The sequence below is a fragment of the Fukomys damarensis genome, unplaced genomic scaffold (assembly GCF_012274545.1).
Source record: "Fukomys damarensis isolate Sample0158 unplaced genomic scaffold, DMR_v1.0_HiC HiC_scaffold_39, whole genome shotgun sequence".
NCBI classification, from domain to species: Eukaryota; Metazoa; Chordata; class Mammalia; order Rodentia; family Bathyergidae; genus Fukomys; species Fukomys damarensis.
In genome coordinates this window covers 44,313,825-44,332,856 of record NW_022900951.1, presented here as the reverse complement: position 1 = coordinate 44,332,856, position 19,032 = coordinate 44,313,825, and the positions used below count along the sequence as shown (strand labels likewise).

General features: G+C 44.0%; 1 protein-coding gene and 1 non-coding gene across 4 annotated transcripts in view; both read left to right on the top strand.

Annotated features, from left to right (window-relative positions):
• Nucleotides 1-19,032, top strand: part of Shroom4 (shroom family member 4) — a 213,800-nt gene that overhangs the window by 156,973 nt on the left and 37,795 nt on the right. For 2 of the 3 annotated variants that reach the window (XM_033760261.1, XM_010606428.3), the window contains exons 3-4: nt 12,762-12,896; nt 15,397-17,872. In XM_033760261.1, the coding sequence (XP_033616152.1) occupies nt 12,762-12,896; nt 15,397-17,872 (2,611 nt within the window). Of the gene's footprint in view, nt 1-7,499; nt 7,889-12,761; nt 12,897-15,396; nt 17,873-19,032 lie in introns of those variants that run through there. The other variant, XM_019204855.2, reaches the window with a different exon arrangement.
• LOC117284833 lies at nt 1,360-1,461 on the top strand. The gene has a single exon (XR_004515911.1). It is a non-coding gene; the product is annotated as a U6 spliceosomal RNA (small nuclear RNA).

Below are 19,032 nucleotides of genomic sequence, written 5' to 3'. Positions count from 1 at the left end.
AGGCCCTTGGTCGAGAGGCAGGTCCCGGAACCTCTGAGCTAAATCCCCAGCCCTACTTCACCTTTTTAAGTTTCTTCTTTTTAAAGTGGAATTTATGAGGTCATTGTGAGGATTAAATTGGATGGTGTCTCTGCAACTTCTTTATAAACTATAAATATCTCATAAAAATATTAGAAGTGAGATGACTTCTCAAAGGATACTGCTGCCACTTCGCATCACATTTTCCTGTACTTTGTTCTCTCTCCACCTTTGTCCCACCTGGTCCATCATCAGGCACTGGAAAGAAACAAAAAGCTAAGAAGGCTCTGATAAGTATTTCTTTCCAATCCACTAGCCATGGCCTTGATACTGACCTTGACTTGACCTCTCTTTTCCTCTGGCAGGCCTCACCTCAAACTTTCTCCTTGTTCTTCCAGCTTTGGTCTCACAGCAAAGAACAGCACCCAGTACTAAAAAAAAAAAAAAATCAGATGGGAGCTGATGGTGTAGCTCAGTGATACAGTGAGTGCTTTTCGTAGGCAAGGCCCTAGGTTCAATTCCTAGCACTGGAAAAAAAAAGTGAGATACAATTTCTAAAAGATTAGTAGAATGAAGGAATCCACTAACAAGTAGCAAGACCATGAGAAAAAAAGCATTATGCTAGGTTGGTAGGCTCTAGCATGATGTCGGTGAGGGCAGAATCCAGGTGTTTGTAATAGTTCAGTGAAATCAGTGTGTCCGGTAGAACAGTGTCATTTTCCCGAGAAACTTCTTCTTACTAAAAAGTGTCATAATATATAGTATAGAAATTGCGGACATTTTTAAAAAGTATAAAAAATAAAAACGACTTTTAATCTCACCATTGAGATAAAAACCCACTGATATGAGTCTGTTCATATACCTTTTAATTTGTGTATGATTGTATACGAATATATGTATGTACAAATGTATATCTACACACACCCTATGTGTTTTAGTGTGCGTGTGTGTGTATGTACTGGAAGTCTAACCCGGGACCCCAAACACGCTAGGCAAATGATCTACCACTGAACTATGTAGTGTTTTAATTGTGTTTTAATTGTGCTGATACTATGTTCAGGTTTGTATACTACTTTTTCATTCATAGTTACATTGAAAAATCTTTTCTATAGCCATTAAGTAGTCTTCAAAAACATGGTTTTTAATGGAAGACTCCTATTCCTTCACGTAGATGTACAATACTTCACCTAAATCTTTCTAAACCCTGGACACTCAGGACATTCCTAATGTTACCATTATAAGTAGTCATGCAGTGGGCGATGACTCTTGTATATAAATCTGTGTGTGCATCTCTAATTGCTTTTTAGGTTAGAAAACTAGGAGTGAAGATTCAATCAAAGAATAGGAACATTTATTAAAACTAAAACTGGAATAATACAGAGAAGATTTGCACTGCCCCTGCACAAGGCTTACATGAGGATTCATGAAGTGTTCCATATCTTTTCTGGAATTACACAGCAGTAATGGTTTTATAGCCTCGTGAAGATACTACAACACACTGAATTACACTGAATTCAAAGTAGTGAATTTTATAGAATGTGAACTGTTTTAGTAAGTGTAGGTCAACCAAAGTGGACACCAAAGCAACATTTTTCATTCTTCTGATAACATGTGATGAAATTTCCTTCAGCAAATGTATAATATCCTATCCAGCATGTATAATATCGTGCACTTCTCAGCAGCCTCACTAACACTTACGTTTAAAAATTATGCCAATGTCATTGAAAATGGCATTTTATTGTTTTGACTCTTCCTCTCCTTCCTGAAGTATCATTTTCTTTAGATCTGTCATCAATGCTCTTTACGCGCATGCACACACACACACACACACACACACACACACACACACACACTGGAAAGTCACATCCATTACAACTGCCTCATCTCTGTGGATAATGGACATATCCATGTCCCTGTCCTTCCCTAACCTTTTTCTAGCACTACAGCCTGGATGGCCAGCTGCCCAGTGGGTATGCATGCCTATAGAATAACAGCAAAACAAGTTCTTGTCTGAAATCAAACTCCCATATCTTAAAGCCAGCTTTTTCTCTCCACTGCTCTATGTAGGTTAGTGATAACGCCACTCTCCTAGGTGCTTCACAGCCAGGCTTCTCTCCTCCATATCTAATGAGCAGTCCAACCTTGTTGATTTTGCCTCACAGCTTTTATTTCCTGCTCTATCCTAATTGAGATTGTTCTAGTTTGTCCCTTTATCATGTCTACTACCCTATTCACTCCTCTATGCTTCCAATTATTTATCCACATAATTTCTCTTACATGTTGCTATGAGAATAAATGTTTCTGAAATACTTCTTGCATCATTTTACTCTCCTACTTGGGGAATTTCCAGGGCCTCTCACTCGCCTATGGGATTATGTAAAACTAGTGTTTCAACCTGACACTGAAGGCTTTCCATGCTCTTCAGTCATTCTTATTTTACTTCCCATGTCTTATAGAAACTATGGGATCTTATTTTATTGTGTTCATGCCTTTCTCACTTTTGGTCGCATAAACATGGCAGGACCTTTCTCCCAGACTTCTCCAGTAAAAATTATACTGAGTCATCCAAAATTAGCTCCGAGGTTCTGTGAAGTCTTCCTTGATTCAACCAGCTATGTGATCTTTTAAATCTGCTTTAGTTGGCATTTCCTTTCTGATACTTTTGACATTCTGCGCTGTTTATAGTTATCCAAGTTTTTTTCTTCTACCTTCCATTATATTATAAATGCTCTGATCACAGAGATTATATTCTTCATTTTGATGTGTTCTGTAGTACCTTCCGAGCACCTTAAATGTAGATAGAAACTCCACGAATGCTTGGATGAAATGATGACTCTCACCAGTGTCACCACAACCAACTTCTCCTCCTCCGCCTTCTCCTTCTGAGCTGCTAATGACTCAGTTTTGGAAATGAATACTATACTAAGAAGGTACAGACACAGTGATCCAAATGTTACAGCTTATTCTTTTTTCCCTCACTCTCCACATTCAACCTGTCAATAAACACCATCAACTCCACCTCTTCAAAATATCTCTATTTAAACCACTTTTCTCTATGCCTATTTCCACCGCCATAGAATGAACTACCTTTCTGTCTTACCTGTGAGACACTTTTAGACTAGTTCTCTGGCTTCTACTGTTTTCCCTGCTCCTAATTCCTAAATTCATAATCTAAGTGAGATCTATACAAACCTTAGATCATGTTTCTTCCCTGCTTTACAACCTCTAATAGCTTCCTGTTTCACTGAAATAAAATTAAAACTGTTTACCTTTGTCTTAGAAAACTCCATGATCTCTGGACTATATACCTCCCCAACCTCATTCATCTCTGCTAATGTCCACCTTGTTCACAGAGCCGTAGGTCTCCTGAGGATTGGCCTTTGCTCATTGTCATGTTTGCTTGAAAGCAAGCTGATTCGGTGCTACTGTTGGGGCCTGAGCTATTGTTGGCTATTGTCCTAGGGCTCCATTTCTTTAGGAGTAGAAATGACTTGGGGAGTGGCTTGAAGTAATTCTAAGGGTTTTAAGACTTGACTATGGAGAAAACCTTTGTAGATTCCATCAGATGCCTGAAAATGGTATGTCCAATACTTGGCATGAACTGAGGATATAATGAGCTTAAAGGAGGAGGAAAGCTTGTATTATTCCTGCTGCCTCCTTCTTAAGGGATGCTATAAATATTACTGATAGAAACCAGAGCTGCAGGACAAATAGCCTCCACCTTCTTTATCGCTTAGGGTGTTGGTATAGGAAATTAGGCATCATGGCAAAAGTTTTAAGGCCGTCCATTGAGTCAGACGGCCCTCTGTGTACTTTCTGCCATTATCCTTCTGTACTCCTCTGAAGTCTCCCTCAGCCCTCTCATGTTGCACCCTTGGGCTCTACACTGAGGGAAAAGGAAAAGCCCTATCTTATTATTCAGTTTTTACTTGCCCCCCTTCCTTATAAAAGATGCAAAGTATGCACCATCTACCTCCTTGCCATTAGGATCGTTGATAGGAACAGTCTATGGTGTATATATTTTATCAGCCTTCAGAGAGAAAAACTACAAATTGATCCTAAACCCACCATGAAAGAGAACTACAAGTGCTACCAAATATTTTTCTAGCCTCTGAAACTTACAAAGCTCTACCAAGTCATATGTACAGTTACTTCCTTTCAAACTTCTTTGGAAAAAGAAGTATCCCTATGTTTTAAAGATTCCAGTGTAGTCGGGTGCCTGTAATCCCAGCACTCGGGAGGCTGAGGCAGGAGGATTGCTGTGAGTTCGAGACCAGCCTCGGCTACATAGTGAGTTCCAGGTCAATCTCAACTACATAGTGAGACCCTGTCTCAAAAAAAAAAAAAAGATTCCAGTGTAAAAAATGGAGTAATAGGAACAACAGGTCAAATGTCATGTCTCCAGCCAGATGAAATTAATGCTTCCTACTTGGAAAACCAGAAAGCACCTCCTGGCACATATGCCCTGCAGCATTTGGAAGGTCTTTATTTCTGCCCCAACATTCTCTTTTTACTTATTTTCTGCCCTGGGTTGATTTATAGACAGAGTTGGATCCTGAGGTGGAAGGTAAAGATACGCAACTAGTAGATTTACTTGGAAGAAGTTGACCTGGCTATTTAAAGGGAGGAGAGGGGACGTGTGGAAGCAGAACTGGGTACCAAAACCTGTTCTCCAGAAAGTATCCATCTCTCAGATGATCCAGATTATAGTGGTTTCAGCCTGTACACACACACACACACACACACACACACACACACACACACACACTTCCCCCTTGGCTGAGTCTGTATAAGGAAGGGTCTCTCTGAATCACCAGGCTACAATGTCCTGCAGACAACAGTGGGGTGGGGGTTAGAGCTCTGTGTCCCTCCATAGTGACCAAGCAAGTTTTCCCTTCCTCAGTGAGATAAACAAGCTATGCATTGTTCTGTCCTCCCCCACCCCCAGGCTTCCCTTCCTGCCTAGCCGGTAGGTGGAATGTGCGCTTTGGGGGAGGCTAGAAGAGCAACAGAAAGTAAACAGAGATAATCAAGAGCATTTTTTTGTGTGTGTGCTTCTCCTTATCCAAACACTTTCAAAAGAGGAAAGAGCCCATATTACATTATAGCTCAAACTTCAGTACCAAGCAACAGGGGCATTTTCTTCATACCCTAACTTGGGTAGAGCCATGATTCTCTTTGTGCTGTCCTCTCCCAAGAAGTGTCTCTTAAGGGATCTAGTGGGAGCCAGGTACAGAGATAGGTGGTGCTATCTATCTCAAAATTTTGGGGTGACAGTCCAGTAGGCCAGCTGAAAATTGACTCCTTCCAGCATTGTTCCATCTTCCTCCCCTTCCCTTTCCTTTCACAGTAATCTTTGCAAGGCTTTTTTCTGAGAGCCACTTTCTGGATGATCTACCCCTTCTGACTCCATGTGCCCCCCACACCCACACCCATGCCAAGTTCTGGTTTTCTGAATACCTGGAAAGGAAGAAGCCCTTCTGACCTTACCCTGAAGATCAGAGGTTATACTTGCTCATGCTATCTGGAACTTACTTAGGGCTGCTTCTTCCCACTAGACCTTCCAATCTCTCCCCCAAATCCTAAACTTTTATCTTCCTTTGCCCAAGGATTTGTCCAGTACATCCTATCCATACCTAGCTGCCTATTACCTCACTGGGGACTACCCTACTGTCTCATCCTTCCACCCTCCCTAACTCAGCCAGTCACGGAAACATGCATGTCCCTGTAGTCATTGTTTCCTCAGCCTCACCTGGCCACTGACAAGGTCAGACTGCTGTCAAACGAGTTGCTCTTTATTTTGTGAGAAAGTAGAGGTTGGCAAACCTCATCAGGCAAGCACTTGCGTGCGCCAGGCTATGAAGTGGAAGGTGGAAGACACTTGATGACCAAAAGACTGGGAAAGGCTGGGTACCCAGGCCTGAGTATAGACACAAGGCCACATTGTTTATCTTGGTGATTTTTGGACCAGGGATTATTCTTTAATATACTGATGCTCAAAACATGGTTATTACACCAGCAGCAATAGCACTCTGGAGCTCGGTAGACAGTCAAACTGTGGGCCCCACTTTATACCTGTTGAGTCAGAATCTGCATTTTAACAAGACTCCCAGATGATCTGTCTGACAATGAAAGTTTGAATAGTGCACTGCTCTAGTCTGTAGGTTTCTTTTTGATCCTTCTCTTTAACTAGTTCTTTCTCTTTCATCTTTGTTTGACTAAATCCATTTTATTGCTTATTAACATTATCTTGCCTGTTGTTATTTTCCGTAGGGGATAATTCTAATGACAGATCCACTTAGCAAGTGCCTGTCACATGCCAGGCATATTTTATTGCGGAAAATGAGGTTCTGTGACATGCTTAAGGCCAAACAGCTAGCGAGTGGTAGACCTGAGGCTGTAAGCCAGCTCGTTAAGCTTCCACAAACCTTCCAACTTTCCTCCAAATCGTATCCCCACAGAGTTGATAAAAGTCAACCCAGATTTCCCTATGAGGCACAAAGAGAAGAGAGTGAAAAGGGCCAATAGGCATGATTTCCCCTACAAGGAAAAGTCCTAGCATACTTTTTGTCATAAAGAAGCTTGTGTAAGCCTCCTCAGAAGCCAGAAATTACTAGAATTGGGGCCAGAGGCCAAGGAAAATGGAAATAAGGATTATGAGTCTTACGAAGGGAAAACTAACTCCAAGGGAATTTAAATTCTGATGCTTGAGCCTGGACTTAGGGTGCAACAAAAGCATGTGGGGCTGCTCTGGGAATCTCGCTAATGCACTGGTCAGTGAGGATATTTAGAGCCCTGGGTTGGAGCATAGAACTATATTTTGCTGTAGCTGGAAGGATCACTTGTGATGACTGAGTTCAATGTTTTATTTTTCAGAGAGGAAACAGAAGCCCAGCGAAGGGAGTAATTTGCCAGAGGTCAGAGTAAAGTCATGGCAGATTCACCGATACAGACCCAAAGCACCACTATTCTATCATTGTTAATGGGCACCTTTTCTGCCGTTGGAGCCTCTGGTGTGAAATGGAGTTTTCTTTGGATCCTCTCAGGTGCCTCCTAGGGAGTACAGACCCTGTAAAGATGGCAGGACCTTGACTTTGGAAAATTTCTCCGCCGTTTGCCTCCAGCTTTATAAAATAGCTGTAGTGCTTCTCCTCTGGACCTGGAGGCTGCTAGACCCGGCTGATCTAGGCTTTCCTCTTCTGGGACCCTAAGGATCTTTGGAGATGGCTGGGTGGGGTCAACCCAGTCCAGGAAGCATAGGAATTCTTTTAAGTGTATGTTTCTAGTGTATTTTTCTCCCTCCCATGTATTTTTAAAAATTCTTTTTAGACATCCGCTTTATCTTTCCCAAACATCATTTCCTTGCTCCTTTCCTGAGTTCTAGCAGTGGCTAGGGGCCCAGCTTCCTTATTGGCTTCTGAGCTATGGAGTGGGTGGGACTGGGCTCAGAGGAGGTAGGAGCTGGGAACGAGGGGGGCTGTTTGTGCTACTGGAACTGCCTTTCATCCTTCCCTTTGCCACCAACACGTTGGCTGGTTCCTGGAGCAGCGTCTTCACTCCTACCCAGCAATTGACACTGACTTTTATTCTCTAAGGCTGTGGCCACATCCAAGCCCAACGAGGCTGATGGCCATACCTGCCCTTCAATGCTACTCCTTCCTGTCCTTAAAACTGGGACCTGACTGTGCCTGAGACCCTTTGATCACACACAGGATCTTGGGTTGATGGCTCCTCACCCCAGGTCTCACCTGGAGGGAAGATGGGTTCCAGTTAAGGGAGGACACTGCTGGAGGGGTTGTGATAAGAGTCTCAGCTAGCTGGATACCTCATTCTCTCCAAATCCATCTCTCCGCCCTGGGCAACTTCCATGGTAGGTACAGTCAGTAGCCATGACTGCTATGGCCACTGTCCTTTTTCCATCTTCTCATTTATTTCTTTGATGTCTTTTACTTTTTTGCTTCCTCAGAAAGGCATTTGGTGAATTGAATAGTAGTGGGCGTTCAATGATAATACCTGAGCCAGCCTTAGGAGAAAGGGTATGCCCTGGGGTCATTGCCTCCACACTTAGGTCTGGGCTGCTCAAATCATGGCTGGAATTTTTTCATTTCTCTGCTTGGTTTTCATCATCTCTCTTCCCCACTGCCTAAAAGTGGGATTGTTTCTAGGATTACTAGACCCTTCTTTCCAATTGCTTCTGGAGGGAATGGCTATGGCAAGCCTCAGGCACACACGTTTCCTCAGACAGACCCCATCAGGGAGGAGTGGTCATGTGGTGTCCTAGAAAGAGCTGGAAATCTGAGTCTCACCCAAACTCAACTGGTTACTAGCTGTGTGCTCTTGGCAAATAACTTCAGTTTTCTCTGTCTTTGTTTCTTCATCTGTAAAGTGGGGGTAATAATAGCTCTCACTGCATTAGGTTGGAGTAAGGACTAGAGCAGCTAATGCATGCAAAATGCTTAACACCTGGCACATCTGAAGTATTCAGTAAATGGCTCCTGTTGGGTTTTTTAAAGTTCACAAACTATCTATGTCAGGCACTATGCCAATTGATTTCACACATGGGGCTAAATTTAATCCACACCGTAATTTAAAAGAAAGAGATATGTCATCTTCCCTATCTGTAACTCAAATGTCTGGGGCAGTATGGCTCAGTGGCAGAGGTCTTACCTGGCTGGGGTTCCATCCCCAGCCCCACCCCAAAGAAAAGAAGAACCTGTAACTCAGAGAAGTGACTTGCCCAAGGCCACGCTAGAACTTCAGTACGAGTGTTTACTGACTCCAAATCTAGGGCAATTCAGGATTCACACTAGGCTAAGTATGAAACCCTCTAGAGTTTGCTCTCCCTTCCCAAACTAGGGTTGGAAGTCTCCATCTGTGACTCCAATTCCATCTGTTGGAATTTTCTAACTCCCAGACTTTCATTTTTCTCCTAGTGTCCCTTTTGTCTCCTTTAGGATAGGATCATTTCCTATTTCTGGAGAAACTCTAGGGGGCGGGAGCTAAGGGTACTTTGTAAGCTGCCTTTCCAAGTGAAGCAAAGGAGTGGAACCTTGGCACTTGATGGGTTTAGTCTTTGCGTTTTGTTGTTGTTTAATTTTTTTTGACAGTGCGATCCAGCCACCTGGGATCACAGGCATGCCTAACTTGGTAGGGAGGGAGTACTCTTGATAAGTTTGAGTAAATGACTTATTGTCGTACCCACTATTTCCTGATCACTTGCTTTGGACCAGATGGTTTCAAGGATGCTTTGAGAATATTCTCTGTAATCCCTGTAATAACATAGCCAGGTCAGAACTAGCATTCCCTTTCTCAAGTAAGAAAATAAAACTTCAGTTGGTATAAGTGACTTACAGAATCACACATCTAAAATGGTAGAGTTAGGGGCCCGAGATTTAGTTCAGTGGTGTTGCGCCTGCCTTTCAAGGTCAAGATTCTGAGTTCGATCCCTGGTACCAATACTAATAATGATGATGACAATAACAAAAATAATAATAATAAATAAAATGGTAGAGTTAGGATTTGAGCCTAGATTGTTCTCACTTGTTTTTTCTTATTTCTTACTAGCTTGGTATAGGTGGTAAGATGAGACTATCATGCATGAATCGAGTATGAGCAAAGTAAAATGTCATGTTACTATAGGTTAAAGTGTGATTATTAGATTATTTAGGACAAGTTCCCTAGAGGAGATGGCATTTTCACGGTACCTTAAAGAAGAGGTAGGATTTAGGTTAACTGAGGGCAGGGGGCATTCAAGCAGGAGAGCAGTCATAGTAATAACTTTTAGGTGGAGGGCTGGCCAGATCCAGTTTTGAACACCTGACATTCATTGTCATGTTTGACTTTTTTCAGCAATAACATTAGCTAGATATTCTTATCCCCATTTTACTGCTATGAAAAGTATGGCCCTAAGAAATGAAGTCACTCGCCTGAAGCAACAGAAGCTAAGTGCTGGAGTTTGTATTCAAACCAAAGGAGTCCAGTTCCAGAGTCTGTGCTAGATTAAGTTGGAAACGTAGACAGAAAGAGGAGAGCCAGCTGTAGCATGTGACTGGAGAAGACATGAGAGATGGAGCTAGGTGGATAAAATAGTTTATAGCAGACTTGGAGGCAGCCTTTCCACTTTATATTTGAGGCAGGACTGGGTAAGAAATAGGAAGACAGTGAAGATTCTTAAGTAAGAGTGTGCTTCCAATTTAGTTGGTGCTTAATGTGACAGGATCTAAAAGCAGTGAGTGGAAGTGGAACAAGAAGACAGTGGCTGGAGGGTAGATGAGGTATTGTGAAAGTAAAATAGCAAATGCCTGGACTAGAACAAGAAGTGGTGGTGGAGGATTCTGGGAAGAGATGTATAATTCCGTGCAAGGGTTACAGTGAGAATGAAGGGAGAGAGAGAGAGAGAGAGAGAGAGAGAGAGAGAGAGAGAGAGAGAGAGAGAAGAAGGGCTAGAGGGAGAGGGAAAAAGGAAGGAGGAAAGGCAGAGAATGAGAGAGAAGCAAAAACAGAAAGATGGCACAAGAGAAGATGGTACAACTCAGGGTGGGCTTGTGCCGCTGGGGAAAAGATAATATTGAGGCTGATTATCCACATTCCACATTTTAAATTCGGGACTCGGAAGACCTCAGGAATCCTGGATGTGAAAGAAGAGCCTGAAATGGGACAGGCGACCTGTCTCCCCTTCAGCTTCAGTGCCTAGAGGCATGGAGTATCGTAGATACACATGCTCCATAGAACTAATAGTACACAGGACTCTAGTAGTGGGAGATGCTTCATTTATTCAGTCGTTGTTGAGCACATGACTACTAGGTAGGAGCAGCTGGAGAGTTCTCCAAGCTGAAAGGCAGGAATTTGTATGTGAGATTGTGAAGCAAGTGCAGCCTCCCCGCTCAACTCCTCTTTTGTTTCACCTTCAGCTTCTCCACTCCTTTATTTATTTATTTTATTTTTCTGGTACTGGGGATTGAACTCTGGACTTGGACTTCCGAGGCAGACAGTGGGAAGCTTCTCCACGCTTAGGTTGCATGTGATCGCAACAATGTGATCGCAAAGGTAAAGGCCTCAGCTAGTTTTCCTCCCCCTAATTCTTAGCCACTGCTGCTGATCTGTGACTCTGACAATTGACAAGCAGCTATCCCTACCCTTCTTTCTTCCTGTACCTTCTTATCTGTGTCTAACCTGTTGCCATTCAATCTTTGTACCCCTACTAAACCCATACATCTTATAAACTACCTTTTGGGCCTTAGCCTTGTACCACTAGGAACTTTTATATTTCCACTGGGGTGGGGGCCATTTCCAGCTAGCTTGACTGTCTACCACCACTCCTAGGAGGTAGAGAGCTGATTTAGCCAACCGTACACCAACCTTGTTGAAAACAGGAGCCTTCATCTTACTCAACTCTAAATCATCAGTGCCCAGTATGTAGCCTGCACAGTAACTGTAAATAAATTGGTAAAAAATGGGAAATAAACTACTAAATATTCTGTCATCTATTGATCTATCATCTACTTAGCCCCTGTTTCTCTTACTCTGACATTCATCTCTGTATACATATTTCTCTACAATCTTTTCTTTTTCTGTCATTTGTTTTGTCTCTAACATCTGCCTGCCTGCCCCTCTCTCCTGCTTTCCCTCCTTCCCTCTCCTTCTCTCTCTGTCTCACTCTCCCTTTCTTTTACTCTCTCTCTCCATTCTCTTTTATATACTCTTTCTCCCTCTCTTATTCTTCCTCTTCCCCTCTCCCTCCTATTCTCTGCCCCATCAGTCATTTTTTTACCCCCTTGCATGCCCAGTACCTGTGTCCCACATGTGCTCTTCCCCACTTCCGAGAGTGGCATCTATTTGTGTGAAGCACAATTGGAGACAGAGATGGAATCTGTATGAGCCAGTCAGTGCAAGAGCTGTGGCCAGAGCCTCCAGCACCTGTGTGCACTGGGGGACTTAGCCTCAGACCTATTTCTCTTTATTTACTCCTGACCTGGTTTACAGACGGTCTCCCTATGAGTCTAGCAAGGTGCCATTCATCCGTTTGGTCTTTTTCCACTCATAGAAGTTAGGACTCCTTGATACCACTCTGGCTACAAACTCAAGTGTCTCACCTGCGTGCTCATCTTGTCCTTCACTCTCTCAGTACCTTTACCATGCTTTACTTGGATTAACTCTGTCCCTCTGATGAATCTGTAAGTCCTCAAGGCCAGATTTTGTTTGGTTCATGTAAGTACCTGAGAGCTACATGTATATAGTACCCAGTGTGTATAGTACCCAGTACAAGTACAACAAATGCCTATTGAATGAATATATAAAAATCAGAGATTTCACAGCCCAATGTTGACTTGTTCAATTACTTCTGCCTTCCTTTCTTCCACAAGGAAAAATTGGAAATTTGCAAAATTGATTTTTTTTTCTCAAACAGAAGTGAAGGTAGGCTCAGTATTCATTGGTCAGCAGCTCTCTTTATCCCACAGATATTTACTGACATCTACTATGTGCCTAGCATTATTATATGTATACGGATGCTCCTATGAAGAAAACAGTCCTGTGAAGCTGGTATTCTGTATCTCCAGGGATCAGGCTGGAATGAAGAAGACCCAAGTACTGGGAGCTGAGGGAGGCCCTCAGATTCCCACACCAGTTCCTTGCAAGATGTTCTACATCATTGAAGGGAAAGAAGGGGTGGGGGCGGAAGCTGCCTGGGAAGTGATTTCAGCCCTGGTTCCTTAAACTAACTTCCCGTCCCTTTATTGCTGTAGGAGAAACGCCCCTGTCAGTAGACCGTACTCATGGCATGTGTCCAAGCTGCTGGAGGGATGCCCTGAAGCGGCTACCACCATGCATTTTCCTTCTGAAGCCTTCAGTTTATCTTGGCATTCAGGTTGCAACACTGGGTAAGTCTGGAGCCTTCCCCTCAAGGTGAGCTGAAGGGCCTGGCCACTCCTTCTTTTCTGTGCTGGTCCCTGCTGGATGTTTTAGAGCCAAGAGTGGTAGAACCGAAAATGATGTGGGAGTCCAGATTACCTCTGCTCTTGTCCTAGTCTACTGCTAACTCTCTGTGACTCTGTACCTGTCCCTTTTCTTATGGAAAGTGTTTTTTTTTTAAATACCTCATTTGGCTTACAGTACACCACACTGTCCTACTTCTCATCCTGTTTCACAAGCTGCTCTTTCTCAGTCTCTTTTCCTGATCTTTTCCATATCCCTGCCCTATTAATATAAGAGAACTGACAAGGTTTCATGCTGGCTGTGTCTTCTGTCTTCAGCAATCACTGGGGATTTCATCCAGTGTTTATCAGCTCTATTACAGGGCCAAAGCTTCCAAAATGGAGACCTTCATGAAGAACAGGGTCTACCTGAAAGGAAGATCACTCTATTCAGGGACGTCAATGTCTTGTCTTGTTGAAACAACTATCCAAGTGGTAGGCAACTTTTTGAGACATTCAGAGCCAGCCAATGTGCTACCCTTAGCTGCCTTTTCCTTTCCACAACCAGATCTTCCCTCCAAAAAGGGGTTTCTATACCAGAGACTTAGGGAAATTAAGGGTGATTTTGTTTGGCATTTAACGCCAGAGGCTTAGGGAGAGGTGGTTTTGTCCTAGAGGAATACACAGAAACACACTCTGAGCTGGGCTCCTTTTTGAGTGGAGGTTGAGTGGGGGTTTTTTCCTTCATTTTTCTCAGCAGGAAGGGTGGTAGAGAGACTGGCAGGTTCTTACCAACAAACTGTTGGTGGATTCTTAATCTAGAGTGCAAGTAAGCGGAGTGACTAAGGGGAAAGGCAGGGAACAAGAATTAAGGGATGCAGACCTAAAGTTTTGGAGGGTGGCTGTCACAGCTCAACTGTGGCTTTCTGGACTATGGCCTTTCTAAAAGCAGCCTGCAGCCTCTGGAGTTCCAATCAGAGGGAGTTACTGGCATGACTTGGCTCACTTTGGCTATGTGTGTGAGAGATGGTACTTAAAATTGGAGATCACATCTGCTGTTTGTCTCCCTGGTTGGCCTTTCCTTTGGGGGATGTAGGATGCATGTGTGGGCAGAGGCCACTGTAATATCAATATTGGTAGTCAATATTGGTGCTGATGCCACTAACAACAATCAAGAGAGCGGCCACTACCATGTAGTGAGCCTTTGCTAGATGCCTAGGCTATAATAAAAACTCTACATGTATTATCTGATTTTATCAACACAGAAACTCTCTGGCACAAATTTCACTATTGTTTCCATTTAAAAGATGGTATCAGAAAAAAAATATTGGACCCATGCAGGCCTGGGTTCGAATTCCAGCTCTTTTTCTTTATTGTAATAATGAATTTCTCAGTTGATTTTTACCTCTCTAAGCTTCAGTATTCTCAGTTGTACAGTAGCAATAATGTTCTCTCCCAGATAAAGTTCCAGACACATTGTCAGTCTTCAGTAAGTAGGATGGCTATTATGAAGGAAAAATGCTGGCCGGGGATTTAGCTCAGTGGTTCCACTACCTGCCTCGCAAGTGCAAGGTCCTGCGTTTGATCCCCGGTACCAAAAAAAAAAAGGTGGGGGGAAATGGGGGAGGTCCAGAGATAGAGCACTTGCCTATCATGTTCAAGGCCAGAAGAAAAGAATAGGGCAATGCCTAAATTCCCAACCTACCTGTGCCACTAGTTCAACCTGCATGATCTTGGGAAAATTACTTCTTCAAAGTCACTTCCTTTTGCAAGTCTTATTTAATTGACACCAGTGATTTTCAAAGGTAGAGGCCTTGGACCAGCAGCTGGGCCCAGCAGCACGTGGGAAGTTGTTAGAAGAACAAATGTTCAAGATTCAACTGGATCTCAAACTGTGGAAGTGCTGGTGAACCTATGGCACATGTCCCACTGCAGGCTGTTTTTAATCATTGAAAGCTCTAAAAGGTTTTCCATCACTACCCTAGGATAAGGCCTGGTGACCCGTGTTATAACAAGCCCTCCATGTAATGCTGATGCACATTCCAGGTTCAGAACTACTAATTTATGAAATGATCTGGCTGAAACTGAATCAGCCCTTTAGGACCCCTGTCTAATGCTGATTTTCTGTGACTATTTCTGCTGGCAGAGAGCCACATGCTGACTCCCAGCAGACAGTAACCACTCAAGAGCAATGCCAAACTTGATGGCAGGGGAATGATGCACAATTCCCATGACATTCTTTCACTTGCAGTCTTTGTCCTGTGTCCCCCATTTTACCATGTCCCTGCAGTACCCCAGTATCCATCTCCTTCCCTATTACACTTTCTCTCTTTCTTGCCTTATTGATCTCACACCTGTGGAATGAGTGCCTCAGGGTTGTTTTGCCCTCTCCCATGGTAGGGCTAGCCAAGGTGTGAAATAGAGCTAGTGGCTTGGCTGATTAACCAGTGTTCCTTTTGTCTTACAGTGACGTGTGTGTGCAGTGGTGTCCTCTCTCCCGGCACTGCAGCACTGAGAAAAGCAGCTCCATTGGCAGCATGGAGAGCCTGGAGCAACCAAGCCAAGCCACTTATGAAGGCCACCTCTTGCCCATTGAACAGAACATGTATCCTAACCAACGTGACTCAGCCTACAGCTCCTTCTCAGCCAGCTCAAATGCCTCCGACTGTGCTCTTTCCCTCAGGCCAGAGGAGGCACCCCCTGCAGACTGCCTCACACAAGGTTTAGGCTCAGCTAAGGCTTCCAATGCCAGGGCTAATGGGTCTGAGAACTCAGGAGGTAGCCAGCACACCAGCACTGGCAACCTGACTCCCAACTCCCAGATATCATCCCACTCACAGGAGGTCCACCACTCAGGGCCTGCCAAGACAGTCAGGGGCCCACCGCAACCCCCAGTGAGGCGGGACAGCCTCCAGGCCTCCAGAGCCCAACTCCTCAATGGAGAACAGGGCAGGACGTCTGAGCCTGCAGACTCCTTGCAACAGAAGGAGAAAACAAGCTTAGACACAGTTCTATCCCCAAGGAATCCTCACAGGTTCTGCTGCCTCAGCGGGCAAGACCATGAGACAAGCGAGGACCATCAGAACTGTGAACTCAGTCAGCCTCCTGAATCTAGCCAGCAGGGATCTGAACATCTCCTCATGGAGGCTTCTCTCAAAACCTGTGACAAAGCTTCCAGCAGAGATGCCAGCCTGCTCAAAGAGACACCAGCAGAGCTAACTGAGGCTCCTTCCTTTGGCAGCCCTCCACACCTCACGGTACCCACAGGGCATCGCCATAGTGCCCCTGAACAGCTACTGGCATCCCACCTACAGCATGTGCACCTGGATTCCAGGGAATGCAAGGAAATGGAACACCCAGCTGGGCAGGATGCACAGCAGTGGACTCTGTCCCCTTTGCACAGCAGCCACAAAGGGAAGAAAAGCCCATGTTCCCTTCCAGGAGGGTCCCAGGATCAGCCCAGCAGAGATAGAAAGACCAGGCCAATGCACGATAGGCCTCTGAATTCAGGACTCCAGAGCCAAAGCAGCTCTCCACATGGAGAGGCTGATGGGTGCCCGTCACAAAGAAGCTTCCTGGATGCAAACAGAGCAAGCAGAGCAGGCAGTGACTTGGCCAGCCAGCAGCCTGCTGCCTCTGGCTCTCTCTTTCAACAAACCAAAGACTGTTCTTCAATCACTAAGGTAGCTGGCAGCACAGAAGTAATGGAGGAAGGAGATAGTGAGCCCAAGGAGTATAGTCGGATGGGTGGTAGGCAAAGTGGAGGCCCCCGGGGCCGCTCAATCCAAAATCGAAGGAAGAGCGAACGTTTTGCTACCAATCTGCGTAATGAAATTCAGAGGAGGAAAGCCCAGCTTCAGAAAAGCAAGGGTCCCTTGTCAAAGCTGTGTGACACTCAGGAGCCAGTGGAAGAGACCCAGGAGCTTCCAGAAAGTCTTCCACTTCCTGTCTCTAACTCACCTCTTCTACCTTCAAATAAAAAACCCCCTAGCCCCAGAGATAAGCTTTTCAACAAAAGCATGATATTCAGGGCTAGGTCTTCAGAGTGTCTTAGTCAAGCTCCTGAGAGCCTTGAATCTAGGACAGGCTTGGAGGGACAAATAAGTGCTGGCCAGAGGCCTGGTCAGTCCTCTGTGGGCCTGAACACCTGGTGGAAAGCATCTGACCCGTCTTCTTCAGCCTCTGAGAAAGGACATTCTTACCATGGAGTCCGTGGAGGTCACCGAAAATGGTCTCCAGAGCATCACCTACCGCCACATGTGGCACTAGCCATGGAAGGCCCTTCCAGCCCAAGTGACAACAAGGAATTGAAGTCTTCTATTACCCAACCTGGAGAGGAAGCTGTCCTTTTGCCCTTTGCAGACAGAAAAAAGTTCTTCGAAGAGAGCAGTAAATCCTTATCCACATCTCACTTGCCAGGTTTAACTACTCACAGTAATAAGACTTTCTCCCAGAGACCAAAACCTATAGACCAAAACTTCCAGTCAGTGAGCTCTAGCTACAGGGAATTGAGGTGCCATCCGGTTGACCAATCATATTATTCCACAGACCAACCATATCATGCTGCAGACCAGTCCTATCATTCCATGTCATCCCTTCAGTCAGAAGCTCCCACTTACTCAGAATGCTTTGTAAACAAGGGTCTGGAAAATTCTTTATGCTGCAAGCCACTGCACTGCAGTGATTTTGATTGCCACAGGTCCTGCTCTTACTCCTGCAGCATTCAGGGAGCTATGGTTCATGACCCTTGCGTTTATTGTTCAGGAGAAATCTGCCCTGGCTTGCTAAAGAGAAATATGATGCCAAACTGCTACAACTGCAGGTGCCACCACCACCCATGCATACGGTGTGCAGCTTGCTATCATAATCCTCAGCACAGTACCCTTGAGGAGAGCAGCTTGGCACCTGGCAATGCTTGGAAATCCAGGACGCCTACAGTGCAGGTGAGGACTTGGTCGGTGGAGGGTTGAGTTTCCTTATTCTCTTTGTGAGAAGGAAGAGAGGTAAGTCATTTGAAAATGTAATACTTATCATTCTGCCTCTACCAGCTGGTAGCTTGGTAATCTTAGGCAAAACGCTTAGTCACCAAAATTACAACACAATACACCTGTGCATCTCGAAATTAGATGAAAGTAACTTTTGCTTTGTTAGATGAACAGAACTGGCTTTTCTATCCTGAATGTAAAATTGATCTCTGAGTGCCGTTAAGCATTCAACTACCACAATTCGAAATTATATGATTTTGAAAAGAAAAAATATTTACCTCATAAAATAGCCAGTACTAAGAACTTTTTCTTATTACCTTATCTCTAAAGTTGAAGAGAATCAAGGCAGACTCACAGATCAATTGTGAGGATCAAATGAGTTCTTGTGTTTAGAGCGCAAGGTCAGTGTGCAATATGAACCAGCACTTACTGTCTTCCATTTATTTCCTGTTCAAAAACTATTTGAAACCATAAAATTGGCAAATACTCCCCTAAATTTTGCTTTCAGAGATCTGACTTATCTTTGTTTGTTTGTTTGTTTGTTTGTTTCAAAGACAAATCCTTCTCCTCTTCTCCAACCTTTCTGTTGGAGACTCAGGTCTACACTGGCTGCTGTCATGCCGTGGTAATGACCTACCACCCTAACACAAGCTCTTGCCTTTCCCCAGCGTTCTTTTGGGAGGACACCTTATGTCCTTGTTCCCTCACTGCCAGATTTCAATGCCACCTTTGGCTGTTGAAATCGAACCCAAAATGAATTTTTGTATTGAACTGTTGCTTCATAGGCAGACATTTCTGAAATGACAGTGTTTGAAATTGCTTGGTATATTTTATTTGAAAAAAAGGAAATTTGGAAGTGAAAGCTGCTTTATGCAAAAAAGTACTTACTCTATAGTTCCTTTTATATAAGGTCTAAAATAACTATACCTATGGGAAAAAAATTCAGTGCTTGCCAATGACAAGCAGCACAGAGACTGGCTGGGAAAGGGCAATGAAAACATGTTCCTGATAAAGATTCTGCACGGGTGTATCTGCCAAAGTCAACAAATGTACCCTTAATATTTGTACATGTCTGGGAAGTAAATTTTTCCATAAATACACTGTAAGTGAATACAAAA